Source organism: Phaenicophaeus curvirostris, chromosome 17 (assembly GCF_032191515.1).
Source record: "Phaenicophaeus curvirostris isolate KB17595 chromosome 17, BPBGC_Pcur_1.0, whole genome shotgun sequence".
Lineage (NCBI taxonomy): Eukaryota > Metazoa > Chordata > Aves > Cuculiformes > Cuculidae > Phaenicophaeus > Phaenicophaeus curvirostris.
This window is the reverse complement of record NC_091408.1, coordinates 6,293,885-6,318,951: the sequence shown is the minus strand read 5'-3', so window position 1 is coordinate 6,318,951 and position 25,067 is coordinate 6,293,885. Positions and strand designations below refer to the sequence as shown.

The window sequence follows — 25,067 nt, the reverse complement described above, 5'->3', positions numbered from 1 at the left end:
TTGCACAAAAGACATGAAGCTCTCACAGCAGAATCATCCACATGTGTACAAGGAGACAGGTTTGGTTAACGTCATTTACAAAGAAAACTGATTCAACCACTGTAACATCAGCTTTACAATAAAAAGGCTTTCCACGGGGCGAAGGCTTGTTTAATAAAACAACAGCAAAAGCAATCCCTTTCATATTTTGAAGTGTCTATTTTATCAGAGGAGAGGTTCACACAGAACATCACGTCATCTCCGAGATGCCTGCAGACCTACAGACAGATACTGCAGGTCCATAAAAATGTCACCTAATCACAGCTCTAATGATTATGATTTCCCACAGCCCAACCCCAACTGTGTCTGTAGAAGCTACGGCTGCTGCTTTGTCTGCTGACGTTCAGGTGAATGTAATTCTGCCTGAAGACACAGCTGCCCATTACCCAGCAGGGGAGGCCCTGACTTGCAGAGGACTGACTGCCACTTGGTACAGAAACCAGCTCTGCAACTCAAACGAAGCCAGGGCAGTTATACGTAAACCACAGCAGCAATAAAACCGTTAGCATAAGGGCGTACTTAAACATCAGAGATAGTACTTCTGCTTTTATAGGTAAGGGAGATCAAGTGATACATTAAAACAGTGGATACTTCAATGTGTTTATAAAAGCCTTTCTTGGATGCTAGGCAAGATGACAGAAATTAGAAAATACCTCCAGCCAAGTAAAACCGTGCCCTCATTCACAGGAACTACAGCAACCATCTGCTTTCTGAGGCCTCTGTACGTTTACATCAGAATTACGACGTTCAGAGAAAGTGAACATGGGAAAGAAAGGATTATTTACAGCAGTTCCATAGTTCTCTTTCTACTTCGATGCTCTATTTAAATATTCTGGCTGCTCCAGTGAAATTGGCTTTTGTGGGCTGAACACAAAAAGCAAATAGGAGTGAAAAATGCAGTGTTTTCCCCCCGCAGCCAGAACACACTGCAATGAACACGGGGTTTGAGCAAAGGCAGAGTCAGCTCATTATCGAGTGCACAGCTGCTCCTACCTGGCATAAAGTGAAGGGAGAAAATACTGAGTCATCAAATGCAGCTCCTAAATCTGGAAAACTCTTAAAAAAATAAACTTTTATGAAGAAAGGCCTAGCTGTAGAGAAAAATGCAATGCAGATACAAAGATCAGTAATTCAGAACTAACAGCCATTTAAAGTTGTAAAGGAAGAAGGTTTTTTGGCAAGACAACTACCAAATATGTCATCTACTTGAAACAACTTCTCTTCTTGTGGTTTGCTGGGGCAGAAGGAATGGAAAGATCTTCTACTTTGTTCTTTTTATGTTTCAAACAGCAGAAGGAGGTGGGAGCCGTTTCTAACCGAATTCAGACAGCCTTTGTTCATCTTAGTTATCACCAGTGCTCTCACCGTGCACCTTCACTACCACACACAGAAATCCAGAGACAAAGTAGAATTCAGTAGATGCTCGAATTATGTCCTACTTTAAATAGGAAGAAGAACAATCCTCCCTTCCCAACTTTGCAGGCACAGGCATACAAATTGTTTATCTTTTGGCAGAACTGCACATCTGTTCTGCAAAGTCCTTGTAGAATTTCTCACATACTCCAGAAAACAAAGGAGACGCTCAATTATTAGTAGCAAAACAATAGAATTTGTAGTAAAAATACCCAAAGTTTTGCTTCTTCACAGAGCACTGCTTTCAATTTTTATCTTTCCCTTTCATTATTTACTTTGTTTCCCTGGGTTATTTTGGGAGTCATTTCCTACAGTCACACAGAGAATTATGGTTACCACTGAAAATGTAGGATGGCAGCCTTAAAGTTGAAGGTAGTTAAAGTAAAAAAAAAAAAAGACATAGGAGCTGAAAACTTCAAGCCAGGTGGGTGGGTGGGTACTGTTGGTTTTGTGGGCTTTTTGCATTTTGTTTTGTCTTAACTAGCTGCCGTAAGAGGTCACAACACCTACAGAACCACTGACTTACATGAGCTACTGCTGCCAACACATTCTCTTAGTAAGTCTCAGCAATCCAAAATTGGATTTTCCTCCACTCTCCTAATAAATATTTTTATCCAAACTTCAAACCTTGAAATCAAAACTATTTGAGAAATGCATCGGTTTCAAAACCTAATCCCACGTAGCTGTTCCATTCTAAGCTGTAGAACATCCCCAAAATGTGTTAGAAATAGCAGTGGAAAGTCCCCTTTATGCCCAAATTGCCTTTAAATTACTGCATGCTTCAGCTAGTTTATACTCCCACACTTCTTCCCTCCCAACAGCAGTCACTAGAATTTTGCTTCAGGTTCATTTTCAAAGGAAGTCATTCGATTTACTATTAACATTCCAAAGTATTTCTTGTTTAACATTCTCCCCTCGCTAATGATTTACCCAGTGACTAAGCAAGTTCTGTTGTTTCATACACGTACGAATCCGTGCAAGATAAGCATGCATGGAAAAACAAGCAAGATTCATAGGCTCACAAAATCCAGCATGCCAAGAGAAAAAGAAGACTGTCAAGGAAGGTTGTTAAGTTTCCAGCTTCCTTTCAAACTGGCCTTGTATTCCCAAATCTTGCATTTCCAACCAAAATTCGTTCAGCTCAAAAAAAGTTTCCTTTTGATACTTTCCTCCCTTGCTGTCTGGGGAGATTATCAGCAAGAAAGAAATCCCTTCTTTCCCTGTTCTACAAGTTTTTGGCTGCACAGCACGGAACCACAGCAGAATTCCCAGGACAGCCAGCAGGAGGCTGACGATTACAGAAGAAACGCCACCACAACAACAAAACAAGCAAACAAAGAACAGAGAAAAGAAAAAACCCAATCACATACACCGTTAGTGAGTACAGCTAAAGACACCATCAGATTGCTAAAAATCATTATTTACGCTCAATTGCCATATAATTCTTACTTCATCTCTGCTGCATTTCACATTTTCTTAGTAGGTTTAATCAAATTTTCCAGAATCTCATTAGATACTTAAATAATGACAGGCACACCTAATTTGTTAAAAAGAAACAGACTGGATTAGGTTTTGCTTTGCCTCGTTTGTTGAGCATTAAGTAATTAGATTTTCCTTGTTAAAAAGGGGATAAACAGGTTGCTCATTCATGATCTAAACCCAAATGCACCCTCCTCCCGCTTTTACCCACCACCACATTTCTTCTGAGTGACCACCAGGAGATGGCTGATACTGAAAACTGATTCCTAGTTACAACCTTTCATGCTGCAGGATGCTATGGACACACGCAGCTCCTCCTCATCTGCTGACTGAAGAGCCTGTCTCCATCACTCACCCCTACACAGCTTCGACTGGCATCAGGTTCATCCTTAAAGACCAGACAAGGGCTAGAGGCACCTGCTGCCCTCCAAGAGCTCCCAAGCTTGGATTAAGATAAACATTGCAAAACAAAAGGCAGGAGGTGGTACATACATGACCCATTCCTAGTGAATTACACCACAGACCTAAATTTCATGGCAGACAAAGAATAGCAAGAATAAAATCTAAGGAACTGGTATGCCAAGAGCAGCAGGAACAACCACCTCCCGCACCTCTCATCCACTTCTCCAAGACTAGAGGAGCCAACTATCATGTATGTCACAAAGTGACTGCTACAGTCACGTAGCCATCAGTTCAACATCCCATCATGCCAGTGCCCTTCCTTATTTACCCCAGAGTGGCCAAATCAACAGGGGATTCTGGTTAACACAGAACAGAAAGGCTACTACAAAAAAAGAAACCAAGTTAAGGAAGTACGTTTATGTAAACACACAAATAGTACCTAAAAAGGAAAAATTATACATTACTTTGGCATCCTACAGTGCTTGAACACTCCTTTCCTAGGATCATCTGAGCTCATTTCATCTAGGAAATTCTCCTCGATTGCAAAAAACTAAGATGACAGTGTTGTTCTTGAACTCTCTCACCTGATTATTGTAACATTACAGATGTTGCAGGTTGGGATCTTTTGATTTATACAGTATGATACACTGTTAGGAGCACTCTGAAACTCATCATATGAGAACAGTGTATGGTGGATGCCCTCTGGGCATGTGTGACCTAAATGTCTTCTAGAAGTTTTCCCAGCTGTTGCAAGGAACAGCAGTTTATTACCCAATTCCCTCAAAATTCTCCTTTATTCAATGCTAGGGAGACCACAGAGGGAGTACTGCATCCAGTTCTGGGCTCCCCAGTACTTGACATACATGGGTAAACAGGATCAAGCCCAGCAAAGGGCCACAATGACGATAAAGCAATCGGTGTACCTGTCACACAGGAGAGGCTGGGAGAGCTGGGGCTCTTTAACCCTGAGAAAAGGGAGCTCAGGGCAACTTCCCTGATAAGGACCTGATGCGGAGGAGTAAAGAAGATAGAGCCAGACTTCTCTGTATGATCTAGTGATGGACAAGTGGTAAATGGACACAAATGGAAAACTAAGAGCAAACTTTTGCCCTGGCAGGCTGACTGCACACAGGTCCCCAGGCTGCTGTGGGGTTTCTGCGCTCAGAGATACCAACAACCTGACTGGACATCATTCTGGGCCACCTCCTCTACTAGATTCTGCTTTGAGCAGGGGTGCACTACAGGTCCCCTCCAACCTCGTAAAGAATTATGCATAATTGTATGAAAATTCATCTTCTTAAAACGTTAAATACAGCTGCTAGAATATAAAGAGGAAAATGCTCATCAGATAAAGGACAATGAGGCTTTTTGCTCCTCATCAGAGCCCTGTTCTATTTATTCAATCACAAAGTCTCAAGGTGGGACTTCTGAACAGGCAAGCATTTAAAATTCCAAGCATTTAAAATGCCATTCAGTGCACAGCCTCACAACACACAAGTAATTAAACAAAAGGGCTGCTTCGTCTCCTCCACCCAGAGTTCACAGAGACCGCTGGAGTAAAGAAAGATACACACTACAGCACCTGGAAAAGCGACAAGGCCTAGAATTCTAAACATACAAATCACACTGTAGCGTAACAAGGCCAGGTGACCCTGGTTATCAGTTCATACAGCCCAGACCATTCACTAAGCACGGCATCTAGAGATGCTTCGCGTGCCACATGCTCCCAGCAGTCCATATTCAAGCGAGCACCATTTCCAGGGGAGCACTCTAGAGAACGTTTTGACAGAGTTTAAGCTCGGAAAGGTTTACACACTCACGATGCTTTATGCTCCCTAACAGTGCTTACGGGAGTTGCTACTTTCCATTGCTGTTGCGACTCCTGTCACTACAAGATCAGAGCCACTAAAGCCACAGTACAAAGCCTGAAAGCAAACAAGACAGAGCTCAGAAAGAACATAGCTAATTCTGAAACCAGGAGACACCTGTACAAATACTCTTATTTGAAAAATACAAAACAAACAAACAAAAAAACCCACATACTTTTTCAAGTGAAAAACAAGGTCCCAAACTCGCAAACTCGACCGTAACAATTTAGATAAAAACAAGGGCCTCCAAATGCACTTATATTGCATAATAATAGGACTGGTTTATTTGTTATCAACAGTGATTCTCCCTAAGACAACACACACAAAAAGACAAATATTGAATATTACTCAAAAGCAACAGCAACTGTGCAGCCCTGTGCTGTGAGACCCACAGCTCTGTTCACCAGCCAGTGTTTACAACAAAAACGTGCTTTTTCTATCAGCCCGTTTGTGCTAACTCTGCAACATTTACAGCTCAGTACACTCTGTACCCATGGTACTTGCCAGAAACTCAGCACTCCAAAAGCATTTTCCTATTTGTTAACTATTTCTTTCAAAAGAGAAGAACTAATAACAGTATTTGGAAGTTCTCTTTACAAATATTTAACAAAAAATTTTGCTTAAGGAAAATACAAGTGAAGACTGATGTAAATATTATAGCAAGAGAATTTAAACTATACAAATCACGTAATCTGATGTTTTAGTTTTAATCCAGCACAGCGTGAAGCCAACCATTACCACATTACTTACAAGACTGATCCAAGAGAAATTCAAGAGTCAGGAGTAAAAGCTTCTTGTTTTTACCCAGCTCTGTTTCAACTGACTGGTTAGCATCCAAAAACCACCTTACATTTCAATTCAGTACTGGTGCCCTTTGTTTTGTATTTAATAAGTATTCATGATTCATTAAAATATTTAGTAGCACTAAACGAAAAGGGTAGCTGATCCTACGGTTAACAAAAGGGTGAGAACACAGGCACTCCCTCACAACCGAGCAGAGAGCATTTGTGGCATCATGAAGGGAACATACACGCACAACAGCCACTGACACCTTCAGCGCCTCCCTGCTTTCTTCATACCTGGAAACCGTGCCTGAAACATGAGAACTTTCAACACATGTTTGATTCCCAGCCATTTGACCACCACAACTGTAACCCATACACCGTGGGTTCAATCCACCCTGGGCTCACCAGGGTGACCACAGGCACTTCCTACACTTGCACACAAAGCCCAAGATGCAGCAAACCTCTCACACAATCACACCAAGGTATGTGACAAATCCATGTCATCCCAACAACCTCTTGAGAGAACACTCCCCAGGGACCGATGCCGCCCATTCACCATGCCCACCGCAGACAAATAACAAACCAAGTATCAGAGAGGGATTTAGGAAGCATAAATGCTGGGCAACTGGGATCACCGATGATCGGTTCTGGTATATGCAAAACTGCCTTTTGGCAGCGACAAAGCCTGGATCTCTGTTCCACACACTCTGCAATATATCCCAACCCCAAAAGGGTCTCAACCAAAGGTACATTGTTTAAACTAATTCAGAGCCATGCACAGCGAGGACCTCAGGTCCAGCTGAAAGAAACCTCCGAATTCCATAGCGTGGAGTGCAGGAATTTCACCCCAGCTGCTTTGATCTGCTGAACTGCTTCTATTTCACTTAACTACTAACACAGATATCACCGCTGAAAAACTTAATCCACTCTCACAGAAATCTGATGGTGTAATTTCTGCTCAAGATGACGGTGCCCCAGCAGTGCCCATGTCTCACCCTCCTAACCTGGACACTACCGGGACAGTCATTCTTTGCAAAGCTCCCACTAAACCAACCATCGTCACATAAACATCGTGACGTCACAGCACACATTTCTGAAAACTCCCTTTATACAGTCTTGCCAGCTCCAACACTGAACAGAGGCTACAGCAGAAGTTACAGTAGATGGCAGAAAGTTTGGTGAATTCAGTGTTTTCGTGTGGGTTTATTTAGTTGCAAAGTTTTGCATTTCTGACACGTGATCACGGTTTACGCTGCAAACGCTCAGCATCTTATAGTGACAGACTGAACAACTCTTACTGCTTCTCAATTGACAGCAACCACAGCAAATAAAACATGTGTCTTGGTACTCTGAATGCACTCAGTATTGTTTTCTAATGTATTTATACAAAGTATCTTAACTCCTTGCATTATCTTCAAGCTCTACATATTCAAAGGCTTTTTAAAATTTACAGTTCATGAGATTTCAGGGTTGCATTTTTTTTTGTTCTTTTTTTTTTTTTTTCAACTTTAAATTCCTAATCTCACCCCAGCTGCAGCATCAAAAGCCCACAGCGGGATATCTTCCTAAAGCTTCACTTTGTAGAGGTCTTTGTGTCGTCATCCAACATTCTTAATCACATGGGGATTAGCATGAAGCTGGGAGCAGTGTGAGCAACAACAAGGGATGCTGGATATCTGCTATTTTCAACCAATTCCACAACAGCTCTCCTTTTCCCAATTTGCCCCTGCTACCAGAGCACAGAAAGACAAAGTGAAGTTACAAGCCAGCAAGCTTTAACTTTCATTTCTCAGTTGCAGTTCTTACTTGTTTATCATAGCACCCAAAAACAACAATGGACCAGAATTCACTCCCTCCCCAGCCTCACATCATGGATAATCTCATACAGTGAAGTGCAGAGGGAAGACTGGGTGGCTGGGGGAAAATGCTAAATACACAATCAGGCACCTTTGCTCGGCTAAGGTACCTCAGGGTTTCTGCTTATCATCAGGTCAGCAGCTGAAGAACTCCAAGCAGGAGGAACCACTGGTGTTCCAGCCAATCTATGGAATAGGTTACAGAAAAAGCATATGTATGTCAGGTGAGATCTGTACAAAGACATGGCAGATGCAACATCCAAGTAGAGCTTATCCATTCCATCTGGAAGCCAGGATACAAACTAACTCCACCTGCAATACAGGCAAACTAACAAACTGGATTATTTTCATCCATAGATCACCAAAAAACAGATGACTGGAAAGCTGTCCACTTCTAGCCTGGGTCTTCCACGTTACTGCTCTTACACCAAGGCTGCTCAATCAATACAGACAGTCACAGAATGCCTTTTGAGAAATCATACAGGAACAAGAACACCGATTTTTCATTATTCATTATGCAACACAGCAGGGTAATTTAATTGGCTACATGGGATTAAGTAATCATGGTTCCCTAAACTCAAATTGTGTTGTCAAGGTAAGCTGCAAAAGCCAGAAAAAATGGATCTACTGACACCATTCTTTCCAGCCAGAAGAGGAATGAAAACATGTAGCTCTGATGCTTATGGACTAGCTCCAACACCAACTAAGGGAAGCTGGTTCTAACATGAAATTGTAAGACAGCGTAACAGTACAAAAATCTTCTTACATGCAGAACACTTAGAAATAAATTATCAGAGAGGACTATCGCATAGTTACTGCTCGTCATCATTCTGAATACATGAAAGCCTTTACTTCCCAGACCAAGAAGCAGGAAGCAAACAACCACTTTATGAAAGCCATTATGTAAACTCTTAAAACAAGACTTCATTTGAATTAATAATAACAATAAAATCGAATGTATAAACACGCCACACAAACTATACAGCTATATAAAGAATCAAGTGGGTTGATGACATCGTGTACCAAACACCAACAATTTCTTCAAACACAAATGCTCCCCTTTTCACATAACACAATACACAACCAGTAATTAATACTTGAAAAACCAGACAGATATCAAGCTACAAACAACTATTGCAAGTCCTAACTGTTGCAGGACAGAGGCAGAAATTTTGTAAGCCAGCAGTAAAATCTGAAACAATATTTATACTGTGGGTATATTGGTAGTTATCAACAAATACAATTATCTCCAATGAAGAGTCATTCCACCACTGGGGAGAGCAGCTGAAGAGTCACTCACGACACCACATTAGGTCACAGATCAGTATTTCTGCTTTAAAATGCTGTGGCTTTTTTCTCTTAAAATGCCTGTGCTGTAGGCTGAGATCTACTCTCCCGCAGCCACATTCCCAAGGGGAGACTCTCAGCCCATTACTTACACAAACTACTTCTCTAATCTTACTCACCTCAGTAGGTCATCTAAATATACGCACCAAGATTTAAAAACTGCAGTGCAATCAAAGCACTTTTTCTAGAACAGAAGAGCTGACAATTTATAGGCTATTCAGTTTTGCATGCTTTTATCGGGCTAGTTAGTTGAAAGAAAATGCACACATAATTACTTAATCCCATTAAAACAAAGACAAATGACAGTACAAAAGTACAGAGCTCAGCAGTTTGAGCAATGAAAGATTCTGAACCAACATAATAATGAATCACGCAGCCTTATCAGCGTGCAGCTCCTTCCAGAGCCCTCTGTTATTTCAGCTACATCAGCAGCATGTTCCTTGTGCACACCATTCAGCTACAGAAAATGCTATCTTTAATAATGAATAGCTCCTATAGATTTTGCAATGTATGAGTAATCTGAGGTCTCTACTTTTTAAGTGAAGTGATTACATGTCAATTAAACCAAGCAATTAAATTCAGATGAGAATACTAAGTCAGTTGCTTCTTCTGATATTTGAGGAGGGTGGGGAACACAAGCAGAATGCCCACAGAGACAGCAAGCAGTAATGTTCTAAACTTGACTTGTTATAAGCAGAGGGGGGTTGCCAGGGTTTTTTTTTGGTTGGTGGTTTTTTGTTTTGTTTTGAGGTTTTTGTCTCAGTTGGTGGGGAGTTGGGTTTGTTGTTTTGGGTTGTTTTGGGGTTTTTTTTCCTGTTTTATTTTACTAAGTCTCCCACAGCCCTCCCACAGATTTTTTATTTTGCCAGTTCTGAGTTCAGAAACTTGTTTTTAACTCCTATTCAGGGCATGATGCTAACAGACAAAATGTAAACTGTACTCAGCTAGTGAGAGGGAAAGAAAAAAGCAAACAAAGATCTTTCCTAGAGGATATACAACACAAGTTTGCTGGTAAGTTTACTACTGAGGAGTAAATAAATTAAAATGTAAAATAACTGTAAAACCACAGACTGAACCAAGAACTGAACTCATGCAGATTACTAATCAATTCAAAAGTTACTGCCTCAGACAGCAGCGGGTTCTCTACACATACATTTAATGTATCTGTAAGCATTATAATCTTTTGGTTAGATTATTAGCACAATAATCTGAGCACTTAAATTTTAGAAGCTGGTAAAACACAGGATCACCTACTCTAAGAGCGAAGCATCTCCTTGTGGCACAAGTTTAGAGAGCTGTCTAGGACAGCACATACATAACAAAGGGAGCTTACATACAATGTCCGCCTCTGGTGGGCTTAGGGCGATGCTCTCGGGACAAGGCCAGGCATCTCTCAAAAAGGGAATTTGACTAGCATTATACATTTATTTTGAAACTAAACACTAACAGTCCTGCAGGCAAAACATTTTTCTTCCCATTTTCCAGGCCTCAGCTGTGGATTACTGTAGTAGTAGTAGTAATAATCATGAAAAATAAATAAATAATTCTGAGTTTGTATAAGAAAAAAAGCCAAGGAGGTGAACTGAGCAATAATTCCACATACATCTGGGACAGCAACGCCTCCAGAAGCTATACATTTCAGTGGACAGAGTCTGTGCAGGGAAGTCTCTGAAAATCCCTGTTCATTCCTCTCAGTTTTACCTCATTTGCTTATAGGCTCCTGAAGAAACTATTTCCCAAAGAACAGGAACAGGCGAGTGGGAACTTCTCCATGGGGACCATAAATCTCTTCTGTACACAAACAGCAGCTCTGACTTTGTGTGGTCTAAGACAGATGAGCAGAGGACCTGACCTAAAGCTGGGAGCACGAGCAAGTCAGCAGAAAAGAGGAAGCAACGATGCTGACATCACTTCACTCCTATTAAATAGCCCGGCATTTCACTTATCTGAATCCTTTTTCCCATTGCTTAATTACAGCAACTCACCTCCCAAACACAGAGTTCCTGCATACAGGACACCATCCTTCAATATACTGCAGTCTACAGAGAGATACAGTTCCCCGCGTGAAGCTTACGGTGACAGTCAATGCACAAAAGGTAAAATGGCACCGAGGTTTAAATGGCTTGTCAGGCTTCAAACTGAACTACACTACATTTTCCCAGGAGGCAGAATTGCATCAGTCTCTTCCATTTCTTTAATGTGTTCTGAAGTGATTTTTACCATGAAAAGGGGATATCTGTCCATATTAGCAATTGAAAAGCTGCAGCATATATATTCTTTCCATTTATTATCAAAAGAAAGGAAAGAAGAACCAGCTTTACTTTCCAGGTGTCAAATTAGCTCCATCTATTTCTTTTGCAACAAAGAAAAAGAAAATCTTGTTTTCATAACTGCTCTTATTACATTGCAGCAGTGAAAACCTTGCTTTGCATTTTAAAGACTATCAGAATAGGACTCCCAATGGAGGGCAGCTAAGGATGGCAACAGAGTCCTTCAGTTATTCTTAAGTTATTTAAAACATAATGCTAATACAAAACAAAAATAAAACATTATCTTTCAATAACCCCGTTGTACTTAAAACAAACCCATAAAACTTTTGTCAGAAACATATCCCCCAATAAGCAGACTTTTAAAGTGGCAGAATTCCCAAGCACATGCAGGAATATCACTGGAAAGAGCAAGATTTTCAGTTCAGCCTTTCATCGTTCTATCTCAGCCCACCACACTCCAACATCATATCCGACACTTAACCAGAGCAGAGAATACCAGTCAAATACCAAAGCCACACTTTAGAACCACACTTATTACCATGATATCATCAGAATTAGCATAATTTCAATACGGGGGGAGAAAAAAAATTACAGAGAAGACAAAACCCACATACTTCCCCCTCATTTCCCTTGGAGAACAGATTCCAGGGAATTCCATTGACATATGTTGCAAAATATTGCACAGAATAGATTTTATTTAACTCAGAAGGGGCCAAGTTAACCAGCTCTCCAGAATACACCGGATTATAAGCCTTCCTATTCCCTCTGTAGACAAAAATAATTTCATACTTCCCATCTCTTCAGAGAGAATTAAAGAAAATGGATTAAATTCCTAAAAGACACTGCATAATGATACTTTCACCACCTGCGATTTGAAGTTTTCCCTTGGCACTATTTACGTTTCACAAAAGACAGAGCAACCAGAATGTCACAGAACAAGATGAATTATAGAAAAGAAATACTTTCTTGAAAAAGAGAGATTTCCTGGAGTCCTGCTTGCAAACTGCCCTACCTGCCACCTTCCAGTTTTCCTTCTGAGTTTATCAACACACACCCCTTAATATCGAAACTTCACATTCCATTTCTCCAGAGCTCTTAGGAGCGAACTCTGCCTGGTTACTTGCTACCACTCACCCATCAATTCCTTACACAAATCCATAAAATTCCAATTTGACCCCTTTGTCCCACTGACTATTGCAAAGCAAAAAATGCCTCAAGGTTTTGTGAAAAGCCAGGAAAGACCTGGCAAACACCGTACCAGCAGTGAACAGCACTAAGGCCTGTAAAGGTCTTTCAGCAAGAGTGGTGACTTTCAGGGAACTGCATTTTCAGGCAGGTACATCAAACTGCAGCCGCAGCTGCCTCACTACGGGCAACACCTGAGCTGCAGGGTGCCAAACCGCAGAGGCAGCCGTGCTCCTCAGGTCAGAATGATAACTGGTAAGAGGCAGAAGCAGACCAGGCAAGAACGGTGACGCTCCAAACCCTGCTGTTAGCTGTAACGGAAACAGAAACCATGCCTCGTCCCACACCAGCCTGTACCTGAACTGACAGGACAAAGCCAACCAGGGCGCTAAATGGAACACTCAGTTTAAGTTTCTGATATCATGAGTGCAGGCAGCTTTGTTACAAGTTATGGTCACACTACTCAGCTGAAAGGGAAAAAAAAAATTAAATGTGATTTAGATCACCATGAATGCCAGAACATCTTGGCAGTGAGCCTTTCTTCCAGTGCACACCTTTCCTGCAAACTGCTGAAACATTAAATACTGAAAGCATCAATTTAACATTCTCCCGCTACAAGTTCAAGTTCCAGTTGTCATTAGATGAGTGAACTCAACACACAGGTGTTGGGTTTTCTTACACAAAAAAAATAACATTGAACTAACAGCAAAACTCCACTCTTTGTTTCCCGCTAAAGCCCACAAGACACACGGGCACAGAGCCAGGGCATGAATTCAGCCTCCTTCCTAAGCCATTCTCTGTACTGTAGCTCAGCTGGTTTGCATTTGCTCCTCCTCTTAATTCTACGCAAGAGTGTTTTTCTGTTTGCACATTGACAGCATGCTGGTTTGGCAGTGACTTATTACAACTGCAACATGCGCTGCAGTTTCAAATAAACATTAGGAAACAGACTCCATGTTTCAAAAGCTCCGTTCTCAGCGCACATCGCTTCTCCCGTGTCACAGCAGAGCACAGATATATCAAACTAGGTGTCAAATCTTAGAACTGCCACACAAACGTGTTTGTAGGTACCCAGTGTACTCATCAGAGAGGTATCGTCAAACCCCTGGGTAACTAAGTGCAGAAGTATAATCAAGCCACCTAAAATGAAACTTGATATCAAAACTGGGGTGTAAAAATTTTCCAACAAGATTTATAACCTTTAATAGGAACATTAAAATAAAGAAAGTAACTTATGCAGTGGAAAACATACCTCTGCAAAGCGAAACTACAGATTAACTTGGTAAAAGCCATGTTTCAATGTTTTCTATTTTCAATGCAGTAGCACGCATAGATCACCAAAAGTTTATTAATTATTCTATCTATGACAGTATCAAACCAAAACTCTATTACTATTTCTTATTTTAATTTTTTGAAGGTGGCATTTCATCCATCTTTAAGGATTAAGTTTATCACTAGAGCTTATCCTGTGTTCTTCCGATTACTCAGTACATGAAAATACAAACATCACTAATGAGCTCTATTAATGCCGATTTCTCTTCAAGCTAACTCAGATTTACTTCACACAGTTAAGCGAGTTCATTTCAGAGGGAAAAAAGATTCCCTGAAGCAAAAAGCATCAACCACTGTGGATGATATTGCCCAACACATTGTTGAAAAATAAATTCTACTGATTGGATTTTTTCATTTCCCCCCCTCAAGCAGCACTTTTAAAAATACAATCTTTTAATGATTGTTTAATTTTCATATAACTAGACTATAAATTCTTTCCATACCGCTCTGCTGCAGCTGCGGTAGAATGTCGCGTTTTTCATGGAAAAAACCTAATTACGTGGTTCACTGGGTTGCCTGTGGTAACACATCTATTTTATTTACATTCAAAAGTTGGACTTTAGTTTGGTCTCGCCACCCTGGTTAATTCTAAACACATTTTATACAATAGTTCTCTCCAATTTGATAGTAACACCTCACTCTAGCTTTTACTTCAGGAGTATTCTGAGCTTCTATATTCTCATTTCAGATATACAGCACTTTCTGCACATAACCACATCTGTGGCATCAATTCTATCCCACTCTCAAATACAGTCTAGTCTGACTGACATAGTTCTGCAAAAGAACCATTAAACGTCAGTACAGAACGCAGCTTTTAATGTTTCACAATGCATGCCAATTCATTTTTCCCCCCTAAACATAACAAACAAGTATTGTATGGCCAATAAAACTTAAAGACTAATTACTCAACATTTCAACTATTTCAACATTTATATTCTGAAAGCAGGCAGATTGAAAAGAAAAATTAGGGTGCTCACTAGAGAATTTCTCAGCTTTACCTTCCCTCAGTGTCGTCCCTTCAAACTATTTTTAGAATGTAATTTGTTGCAGTTAACAGTAAAACCTCCAAATTCACCAAGACGAAGAGATTTACAATGTCAGCTGTTGGGAGAGGAAAGAAAAGGGAAAAGCACTGGGCTACCTTACATCTGCCCCTGAGGTAGGCTTCTGATTTTTGCATTAGACTAATATCGCAGACTATAAAAAGAGAAAACATGCAGTAGGTTGGAATGGTGCATCGTTGACTGGGATTGATAATGAATTCAGCAACGCCGCATGTATTCTGTTGGTAGCACTCTGAGCACAGCAGTTCACTGGTAACTGTGAGAAAAAACACTGAAGGGAAGATGAACTAAGGAAAAGTTAAGCACAACCAAACTTCTACATGAGACACTCAGATTTACATTTATTTTTTTTTAACAACTCCTACCCTCCCTGCCTATAATGATAAACCACATTTAACATGAAAGGAGGGAAGAACCTGGGGTGGTGAGAAGAATATTTATTTTAAAAAGAAAACAAAATAAAATGAAGACATCTTGCCCAGACACAATAAGGCTCTTGTCAACTGCATGTGTATAAAAGGAGTTGGCATTTTCCCATGAAGCAATTCCTTAATCCCAAATGATGGCATAATAACCTCATTTAATATGCCTCCTTAAAAGAAAAAGTTTATTTTGTCTAAGCTAAACTTCAACTGGCAATCACTGGACACCAATTAACAGTGTCAAATATAAGGGTCACAGAACAATTCTGCAATTCTGAGAAAGTATGAATTCACTTCTAAAACCCATCTTCCTTCCAAAGCGACGTAAAAGTTTAAGTCTGTTTTCATGCCTTTGGAAATAATCTATGCGAGGCAATTAAGAAAATGCAAATGACTTATCTTATTGAAAGTAATCAACCCAGAAGCAGACTTTTCAGTAACTTAATATTCCAATAAAGTCTTCTGTCATATGAACCTACTTTTAATTCCACTTTTAACTCAAGAACTGGCAATTTTCAGATTTAACTTCAAATTATTAATAAGTGGTACTCAGCTGCTTGATATTCGTAGCTTCTCCTTAAATTAAAAGCCTCCAAATACACTTCCATTTCAGCTCCTGAGAGACTCCTTTTATTTCTTGTTCATAAACTGCTTTTCTATGTATTAGGTGGTCTCATTCTAACCAATACCAAGCATGACAACAAGTTCAGGTATCCCAGAGCACATAAAACAAACTGGTATGAGACACATGCCACCCTTGCACACACTTCCAACGAAGCTTAACCAATGCAGGGAACAAGGAGATAACCTCCGGGTAGCTTCAGAAAAGTTCCCAAGCTAGCCATGATGCAATTCCAGCAGCAAACACTCCCTCCTTTCCCACTTTCAGATCCTCCTGACAGAATGAAAGATTTAAGAGTACTTCCATTAAAAGCAAGGCTCTGAATTTGTACACCCATTTAGCAGGAAGGAGAGCTTATTTGTGATGCTGCACATTGCTTCACACACTTAAGATGTGTTTTGACAGACAGGAACACTTCTCATTCAATAATTAACATATCTCACCGCACGCCAGCGAAGAACATATTTCCTTTCTCCTGAAAAGATTTCCCAATTCCTTGCAGCTACAGTAAAATCAACCACAGTGCCTCAGAAGAACCTTAAATAGGCTATTTTAAACTGAAACAGTAACGAAAGGAGATTTTACACTCCTTCATTCTCTTCTACATTAGCAGAATTTTAAAAGCGGGGTGTTTTTTTTCCAAAATTCAAGTTTTCCATTGTTTTTCTGACCAGTGACCATCCAACCCATACAACCAAGACTTACAGCCAGTGCAGCTTATTCCACGTAGGTTACCTCAAACCAAACCGCCACTGCTGTGGTGCAGCTGACCGGTAGGGTCACTACTACATCCAGTAACTCACTTCTTTTCTGCTTGTATGCCCACATGCAAAGCCCTTTATATTTTCATGGGGAAACTAATTTCAATTATCAAATCTTTCAGTACTCTGCTCTGCTTTCACAATACAATGGAAAATGTTTCTTCTTCCTTGCTGCTGCATGAAGCATTAACCACAAACAGTGCCTTTGTCCTCTTTCAAGGAATCAATGTACATAAATGCCTCATTCTGGCAGAATCTGATGTTCAATATTCCGTCAATACTGATGTTTGAACTATGAAAAAGCACAGAAGAAAGCAGGACAGCTCCATCAGCAATATAATTTACAACACTTCTAGAATCACCTCACTTTACACTATTACCCAGTAAGCCATTACAAGCATTTCAATGCACTTTTGATATAGAAAAAATAAACCTATCATTGTAGGATTCACACACAGGACAAAGAATTCCTAAACCTGCTGTGGAAGGGAGCAGCAAAGCAGATTACTTCCCAAATTCTGGTAGGGTCCTGACGGTCATCAGAAGCATATTTCTCCTTCTTTCAGTCACCAGGTACTTCATTCCCGCATTATCCTCAGTTCCCACCTCCAAACTCAACTTTGCGTCTCTTTGCACCCCTCTGCACAACGTTTTTCTTTCAGACATCTCTACTTGAATTTGAAGGAGCACTGGGAACAGGGATCCCTCAATGACAGCGCTGTTGAACCAAGGCAGAGGCATCTTTTCACGACAGCTGGCAGCACCACTGGGAAACACTATGTCAGACTGGTTTCTATCTGTGTCATACTGCTCCCTTAGACACTTGCAAACAGTGCTTTTACACACAGTATTCAGATTTAACTCCACTTGAAAATGATGGTGCATGATTGTGCTGAAGGCTCCAGCCTAGATGCTTTGTAAAATTTTGGACTAGGCAAGGAGATGCGTCAGTGTGATGTTATTCTCATCTGCTATGCTCTGCCTCACACTATTTGCAAGCCGGTTCAGCTATTCCTGCATGGAAATGCTTCACCATATTGTTATCACTGGAAGTAGCATTATATTGTTGCAACTGAGTTGTTGAATATAAACAAGCTCCATCAATTCAAACAGAAACAAAAGCTATCACCTGCAACTCCCCTCAAATAAAAAGACACTTAAGCCCCATATACTGCATTTGAAATATTAAATAAACTATATTTTATAAAGAGAAGAAGAGCATATATTATTAAAGCTTTGCTGGGTAAGAAGAAATATTACCCATGCCTTCATTCAAAACAGGTGCCTCATAAAAAATTAATGTCAGAGGAATGGCTTGGTGCAGCACTTCGGAGCCATCGCTTTAATTATACATAAGCACACAGCTACCTGCACGAAATGCGCCTGAAGACACACAGTGTCTCGTATCTGTGATTTCAGGTCTAAACTTCCAAACAAACACCTGGTATTCATGGAACTATGAGGTTTGTAACAGTCTAAAGATACATGGTTAGAACAGGAGAAAATGAACATTGTGTAACCCAGCGCTAAACCAGCGGGGAGGAAAGGAGCTGAACACACCAAATACAACATCCTGTACATTTGAACTGGCATACAGACTTTATCACCAAATAACCAGAAGTTCTAAAGGTTACCAGGAAGGAAACTTAATGCAAAAACCAAGGAACCAATCCTTATTATTGGTGGCTTTTTTTTTTGATTGCTATTACTGCTCCAGGATTAGTGAACTTCATAGTCTTCATTCAAGACACACAAGGTACAACAGAGGTAAAATTCATGCAGTCTAATAAAGCCTTTTAAAAGTTAACATTTTCAGGCAAACCAGACCTACTCACAGCAACAATAAACACTGCAGAGAAACTAATGTATAATGGATACAGTCAAAACCAAGAAGGATCACACCAGATAATGTTCATTTCGTTCTATCATTTAAGATGACACATTCCAAAGACATCGAGGACAACCCAAGTTAAAGAAAACTTGCATTGTCACCTTTGTCCTGACTTCCCCTTCTTTCCCTCTATTACATTCACTCTTGGTAACTTGTATCCATTCACATTCAAATCCTGTGGCATGACCAACAGGGCAAGTTCTGACCTGGCAGATTTGGAGTTTAGCTGACTCTACAGTACATGTGTTTTATCCCATTTGTTACTACCTTATGCCATAGTTTATTTTTTTATTATTACCCCTTGAACTAGAATTTACTCTAATTTCACAGTGCATCCAAGATGTCATAAAAATCTAAGCAGCGATGCTGGATATAAGTCTAAGTTCTTTCCAAGTTTCATTTTGCACTGTATCTGTGAATCACTTGCAGCAGAGAAAACAGATTTACAACCTTTATTTCCCCTTAGATCTTAAAACACAAATTGTGACAAAATCACACACAGTAGCAAGTTAAAGCCTTTCATGAGAAAGTTCCTCTTTCACTGGAAAAACATAAATCAAGAAACAGAAGTTGTAACTTACTGTGCAATTCGCGATGTATCACATCGACAAGATTTGGTTCATCTCCCCACCAGAATATCCACAGTTCCTTACAGTCCGGTTTGACGTCCCGGCGCCACACACACAGCAAGTTGGCCTGCAAGCAGCGGATGAAGCTGAGCAGAATGGGATCATCCTGGGCTGGGGCTGAGATGATCGGGCCACAGTCTCCATGACCTTCAAAATTGTATCTACGCCATTTGATGCCTGTGAGTTCAGCCTAAAAAAGGGGGGGAAAATGCCATTAAAGTACTGTATTTCAAAACTGTGACATAGCCATAGTATTGGTCTGTTTCACTTCCACTGATTAACTCCCAGAATTAAGCTCTAAGCAGACAAAGTTAACACTCCTCCTATTTCCATATTTTCCTCTCCTGATCCTCAAGGAAAAAAAAAAAAAAAGTTAGAAACAGTACTGACTAAACTTGGCTCACTCCCGCATTTCGGTTTTATACCATGACTTGACTCATCTCCAGCAGATTCATTCATTTCTAACCTTATTATCTTACTGCAATCTTACAAATTCAAAGGAAGAAAACCAACAAACCACAAGGCAAAGAGGGAATGAGGCCCATTCCCCATACACTGCTTAGGCCCCAGGGGAGTGCAGGGTCAGCCCAGAAGGTGACTGCTTGCAAGTCACAAACAGAAAGTACCACAGGACATAAGAAAACAAGTGACTTAGTGAAAACAGTGACATATTGCGATGTTACAAGTTTACCACATACACTTTATTTTTATTAAGCTCCAATAAACAAAAACAGAATAAGGGAAGATGGCACTTCCTGTCTCTCAACCAGACAGTTGTCTCTTATTAACCATCAAGGAAGAATGAAGAACAGAATGGCTACAAAGACTTTTGAGAAAGATTTTCTTCCCCACATGCTGAAAAATCTGAGGGAATGTAGGTGTCTCTGGCATATCAATCCCTCAGAACTTCTGGATTTCATCCTCACGTTAATTAAAGCCCATTTCAAAAGATCTGAATCCAAAGGTCATGCACAAAAGATCACACAAGGAACACTTATGTACTCTAGGCCACTACAGATGGTTTGTGTCAAGCATTTAACATATTATAGGGAGAATAGAGTTTTTGAAATTCATTTATTTAAACAAATAAACAACAGCGGTTTTAGAAGTCCTCAATCTGTAGCAGGGTTCGTACAGTCAAGACAGCCAATGGTGACTGTATTCAAGAACTAAATGTGGCTTCATTTACGCTTACCCAGCAGTGAGCACAGGCTGCTACCGAAATGGCAGCTTCTTCCTCACCCAGCCACGCATTCCCATCTCCAGGTCCCGCACCCCATCTAGTAATCATGCAGTCACCGAGTAAAATGGTGAATGGAATCAGTTCACCAATTTAAAGATGAAAAGCAAAAAGCCAGACAGACGTTTCTCGGGCGCGTGCTCTGACAGCTCACCCTGCAGCCACACAACCACCAGAGCAGGAGGGAGAGCACGCAGCTGCGAGCCCAGGCAGAGCGGGATCTCCCCTTTCCCTGACAGCTCCCATCAGATAAACACAACATTACAGTGCACACAGAGGCTGCTGTTAATCTACACCCTAAACCAACAGAAGCAAGTGCTGGTGCCAAAAGCAATCCTGGACAGGCCCGCCTTCCCTGCATCACTCATCTGCTCCCAAATTCACCACTGCTTCTGCTTCATGGCAGGGCTGCTGCTGGCACAGATTCATACCGAGGTGAACTGACTGAAAATCAGAAGCAGTATACTAAACATTTTCTTTCTCTACTCAGAGCGGTATCCCTGATTCATTAAATAGCCACAGAGGTGCTCGCACCAGCCAGAGAGAGGACAGCAAAGCAGGTCAGGGAGGGCAGAGCTGCTCCGTTCAGTGAGGCTGCTGGGTTTAATGCAGCCTGAAGCACTCACTGCGATGGAAATCAAGATTGCCAACCCGAGGACAGAACTGCGAACATGCTGTTTTACTCACCACTAGCTAGAAATTAATGCAGAACAAAGCAGAAGCCTTGCCAGGTGATGTAATCTGCTGTGTTTCTTGCATCTTTTCCCATATGCCTGGTCCTGGCTTGTTACGGTTGCTACAGTGTTCTTAACACTAAAAGAGCCTGACAAAAAAAGGAACTTACAAATACCTACTATTAACCAACATTGTGAGTAAATCATGCATTATGCAAGAGATCTTTGCTGTGGTTTATAAAGGAACATATGTTTTGGAGGACTGTGCTGTGAAGGATTCAACTTCCCAGGTAAGAGGGGCTTTTTAAATTTTTCTTTTTCTAAATTCAGTTAACTGCAGTCAGATACAGAATAACGTGTTTGTAAGACGCCTGTTCTAAATGCACAGCAACAAGCCTGTAAGGAATCGGAGAACTCAGGACTCAGTGTCTAACAGCACTATCCAAAGTCTTTACTAACATTCAACATTTTACAGTGAAATTCCCAAGACACAAAAAGCTCTGTTTCTGACATAACCAACAGCAGCTATCAGAGTAGACGAGCGCATTCAAACTCACAATTCCATGTAGGCACCCAAAGGTATCCAAAACATACCCGAGAAACAAGCATTAACAGAAATACAGAAGCACAGCCACAGTAAGATGTCAGAGAGCCCTCTGAGGAGAGTAAACACAGGTTCCCTCCCCCCGGGGTGACTGTCTAAGGCCTGAAACCAACTAAGAATTCACACCTCCAATTTCTCCTATGCACACATGCAAGTCGGAGAGACAGAGAAACCAAATTAGCGCTTTCTCTTACAACCATTAGCCTGCTGCCCTAAACACAGACCCCTCTGCATCTATCTGCAACAGCTGAGGGCTGTAGGCATCTTAACTCCAGGACAGCATCCAGCACTGTTAATTCCTAGCCAAGATAAAACCTAAGCTCTGATTGTTTTTTTCCCCCCCTCAGGCTTAAATCAGAGTAACAGACAGGCAGGCAGGGTCTTCTGTTGATCTCGCAGCGCTCCATTCAGACTGGCACAGTCTAGGCTGCTAAAATCACAATTCCCCAGCAATGGTTCACACTGCACAACTCTATTCTGGCACACTACCAGCAGCCCTGAAGATTTAATTAATGCTGTGTAGCCACTGTGACTCTCTTCCTCTTCTGCAGACCTCACAGATGGAACACAAACAAAACATATCTTCCACCTCCTCTTTTTTTTCCTCATCTCCAACAAAAGTTTTTAGGACTGTTTTTGTTGTACAGGAAAAACACAGACCAATTCTAAATTAACTTCTCTAGAAATATGAGCAATTCCACCCATTTTAATACACAAAGCTCCCTCAGAAAGATTATATGAGAATAGAGACACAGCACAACCACAAAAAGGCAGAGCATCAAAAGCTCAAGACATTCTTGTATTTGGCCACACCAAACAAAGCAGAGATGTTTCTGTATTACTGTACTTCTCTACATTAAAAACAATGGCTAAAAGTACATAATCACTTTATTTTTCCTGCTTCATACAGTACAGAAAGGTGAGGAAAGCAAAGGCAGATTTGAGCCTCAGAGCACAGAAAATCACTACTTAATACTTCCAAAATGGGAAGGATATACTTGAAAAGGAGATGAAGATCTACAGGAAAGGCCCGAAAGGTCTTACGTGCAAAAGCACTAGATATCCATCACATGCCCTCAGCTCCAACCCTGACTTTCCCAAAGGCTTTCAACATGGCACTGTTCTGATATTTTTCTCTTTCTCAGTTCTTTTATTTGAAATAAACCAGAGTTCAGGTATAGAAACGCCTCCCAATGCCTGTCCAAAAGGTGCTCCTCAGACAAACTCAGGCCTGTATGGTGCTCCATAAAGAAGTTTCTCTAATTCTCTTAAGAAAAGAAGCAGGCAATATGAAAAAGCAAACCACACCACTCCTCATCAAGTCAGGTACTACCACAAACACAGTGAATCAAAGGGAACATAAAAATGACCAAGCTTTCATCGCATGCTCTTTTAACCAAGGGGAATATGTTAAGCTGCCCAAGGTACCTTAAAATGCTGCATTTCCCTGCCTCTGAAGTTAGATGCCATTTAAACAGTTCCTCTAATCCAAATTTTTGTTTGTCTCTGTATAAAATATGGTAGCTGCTGAGTATCTTTAGTCTACAATATATGCTTCACATCGGAACATAAGAAATGTAAATGCCATATATATATTTGCCAGTTTTATTAAGAGTCTCATCTCAGATAGCTTCGTTCAAGTAAGTAGCTATTCTGAAGCCACTAGAGACTCATACTGAGGACTACTCACAGGAGTAAAAATCTGCATAAGAAAGCCCTTAGTTCATAGTCCAAGAATTTAAACTGCAGTTACAGGTGTCAGGGGAATTACACCCCCATCTTAATTAAATGCTATAAGATCCTGCAGACAGATCCAAGATTAGCACCATCTGTTTTGGTTACAGTGTTCCATTGCACTACATCATCCTCACACAGCAACTAAATACCACTGCACGCTCTACTTCAGCTCTTGAAATACCAGATAAAATGTATGGCATCTTGATACAACCCCTGGGCAGGAAGGACAAAGAAGGGCTGAAAAGCATTCTGTACCAGCGTGTGTGCAGAGAGAGGCAAACACTGACCCCGGCAACAACTCCTGTCCCCTGCTCCCACCAAAATGAGGTATTCAGTAACATCAGCCTGAGCCCTGTCAAGTGAATTAAAACCAGGCAAGGAACACACCAAGGAGCAGAGGAGATTGCTTAACCACAAAACCAGCTTTTGTCCGAGCTATCTATTGTTTCTGTGCTCTGAGAAAGACTCCCACTTGGAGACTACAACTTCCTACGGGAAGCCCGGAGCGGCAAGCACCTGCACACAGAAGTTCGCTTATCCTTTACTGTGGGCCTGTAACTCCCTCAGTTTAAATTACCACAACAAACCACCCATCTCAGCCCTGTGTAGCTTCCTGAAATCAGAGCATTTACTAAACTGTACATTAACATTCCGCTTTATCCTATCCATTTAAAAACAAGGGGAATGGTTAGTGTTCCCTTACCTCAGGGCTTATCCCTCCGCCCCTTAAAAAGGGAGGAAACCACGAAAAGGCCTGATCCTGCACTGAACAACCCCTGGCTCAGCTTCACTCATCAAGCCCCAGCTAAGCTTCCAAATGACATTTCCATCAGGCAAAGCGACCGGCAAAGCTGCGTCTCAATAATGGCAAAAATAGAGCTCTTCACAGTTTTTCATATTTTGAGTTCAAGAATGAAAAAAACAATATATTAAACAACAAAAAAAAAAATCTATTTCTGAAGTGGCTCTCACATGGCCAGCAGAAAACAGTGCCATGCTCAGTGCTTCAGAGAGCTGGATAATCAGCCCAGCTGAGCACCATTCTTCCTAGTACACAACTGATCTCTAGCAGAACAACACTACGGACTTTAATCCTTCTCTGAACAAGTACACAGTCAAGTGGCTGGGGAAAAAAGGAAAAAGGTCAGGCACTAACACTCTTCTAAAATCAAAGGATGAAAAAAATACTTTTGTTGTTGTCATTTGCTCTTGAAACCAGCCAGAAATTGCAAACACCACTGCCCGCAGCATGTGTGCCGGGAGTGACTTTCTGTTGGATAAATCCCTTCATGCCAAGCCACCTCATCCTGCAGACCCCCTGGAACAGATTATCTCAATGCTGCTACTCCAGAGCGGCTTGCAACAACAACAGCATCAGGGCATTTGTATGTCACCTTTATCTTTGCCCAGTCTCAGTAAAGGGTTTAGCTGTACCAAAATCCTATTA

At 41.0% G+C, this 25,067-nt stretch overlaps 1 protein-coding gene across 1 annotated transcript in view; it reads right to left on the bottom strand.

The window, feature by feature from the left end:
• MED13L (mediator complex subunit 13L) overlaps positions 1-25,067 on the bottom strand; it is a 167,434-nt gene that overhangs the window by 130,194 nt on the left and 12,173 nt on the right. Inside the window, exon 2 of the mRNA XM_069870826.1 lies at positions 19,318-19,555. Within this exon, the coding sequence (XP_069726927.1) occupies positions 19,318-19,555 (238 nt within the window). The remainder of the gene's footprint in view (positions 1-19,317; positions 19,556-25,067) is intronic.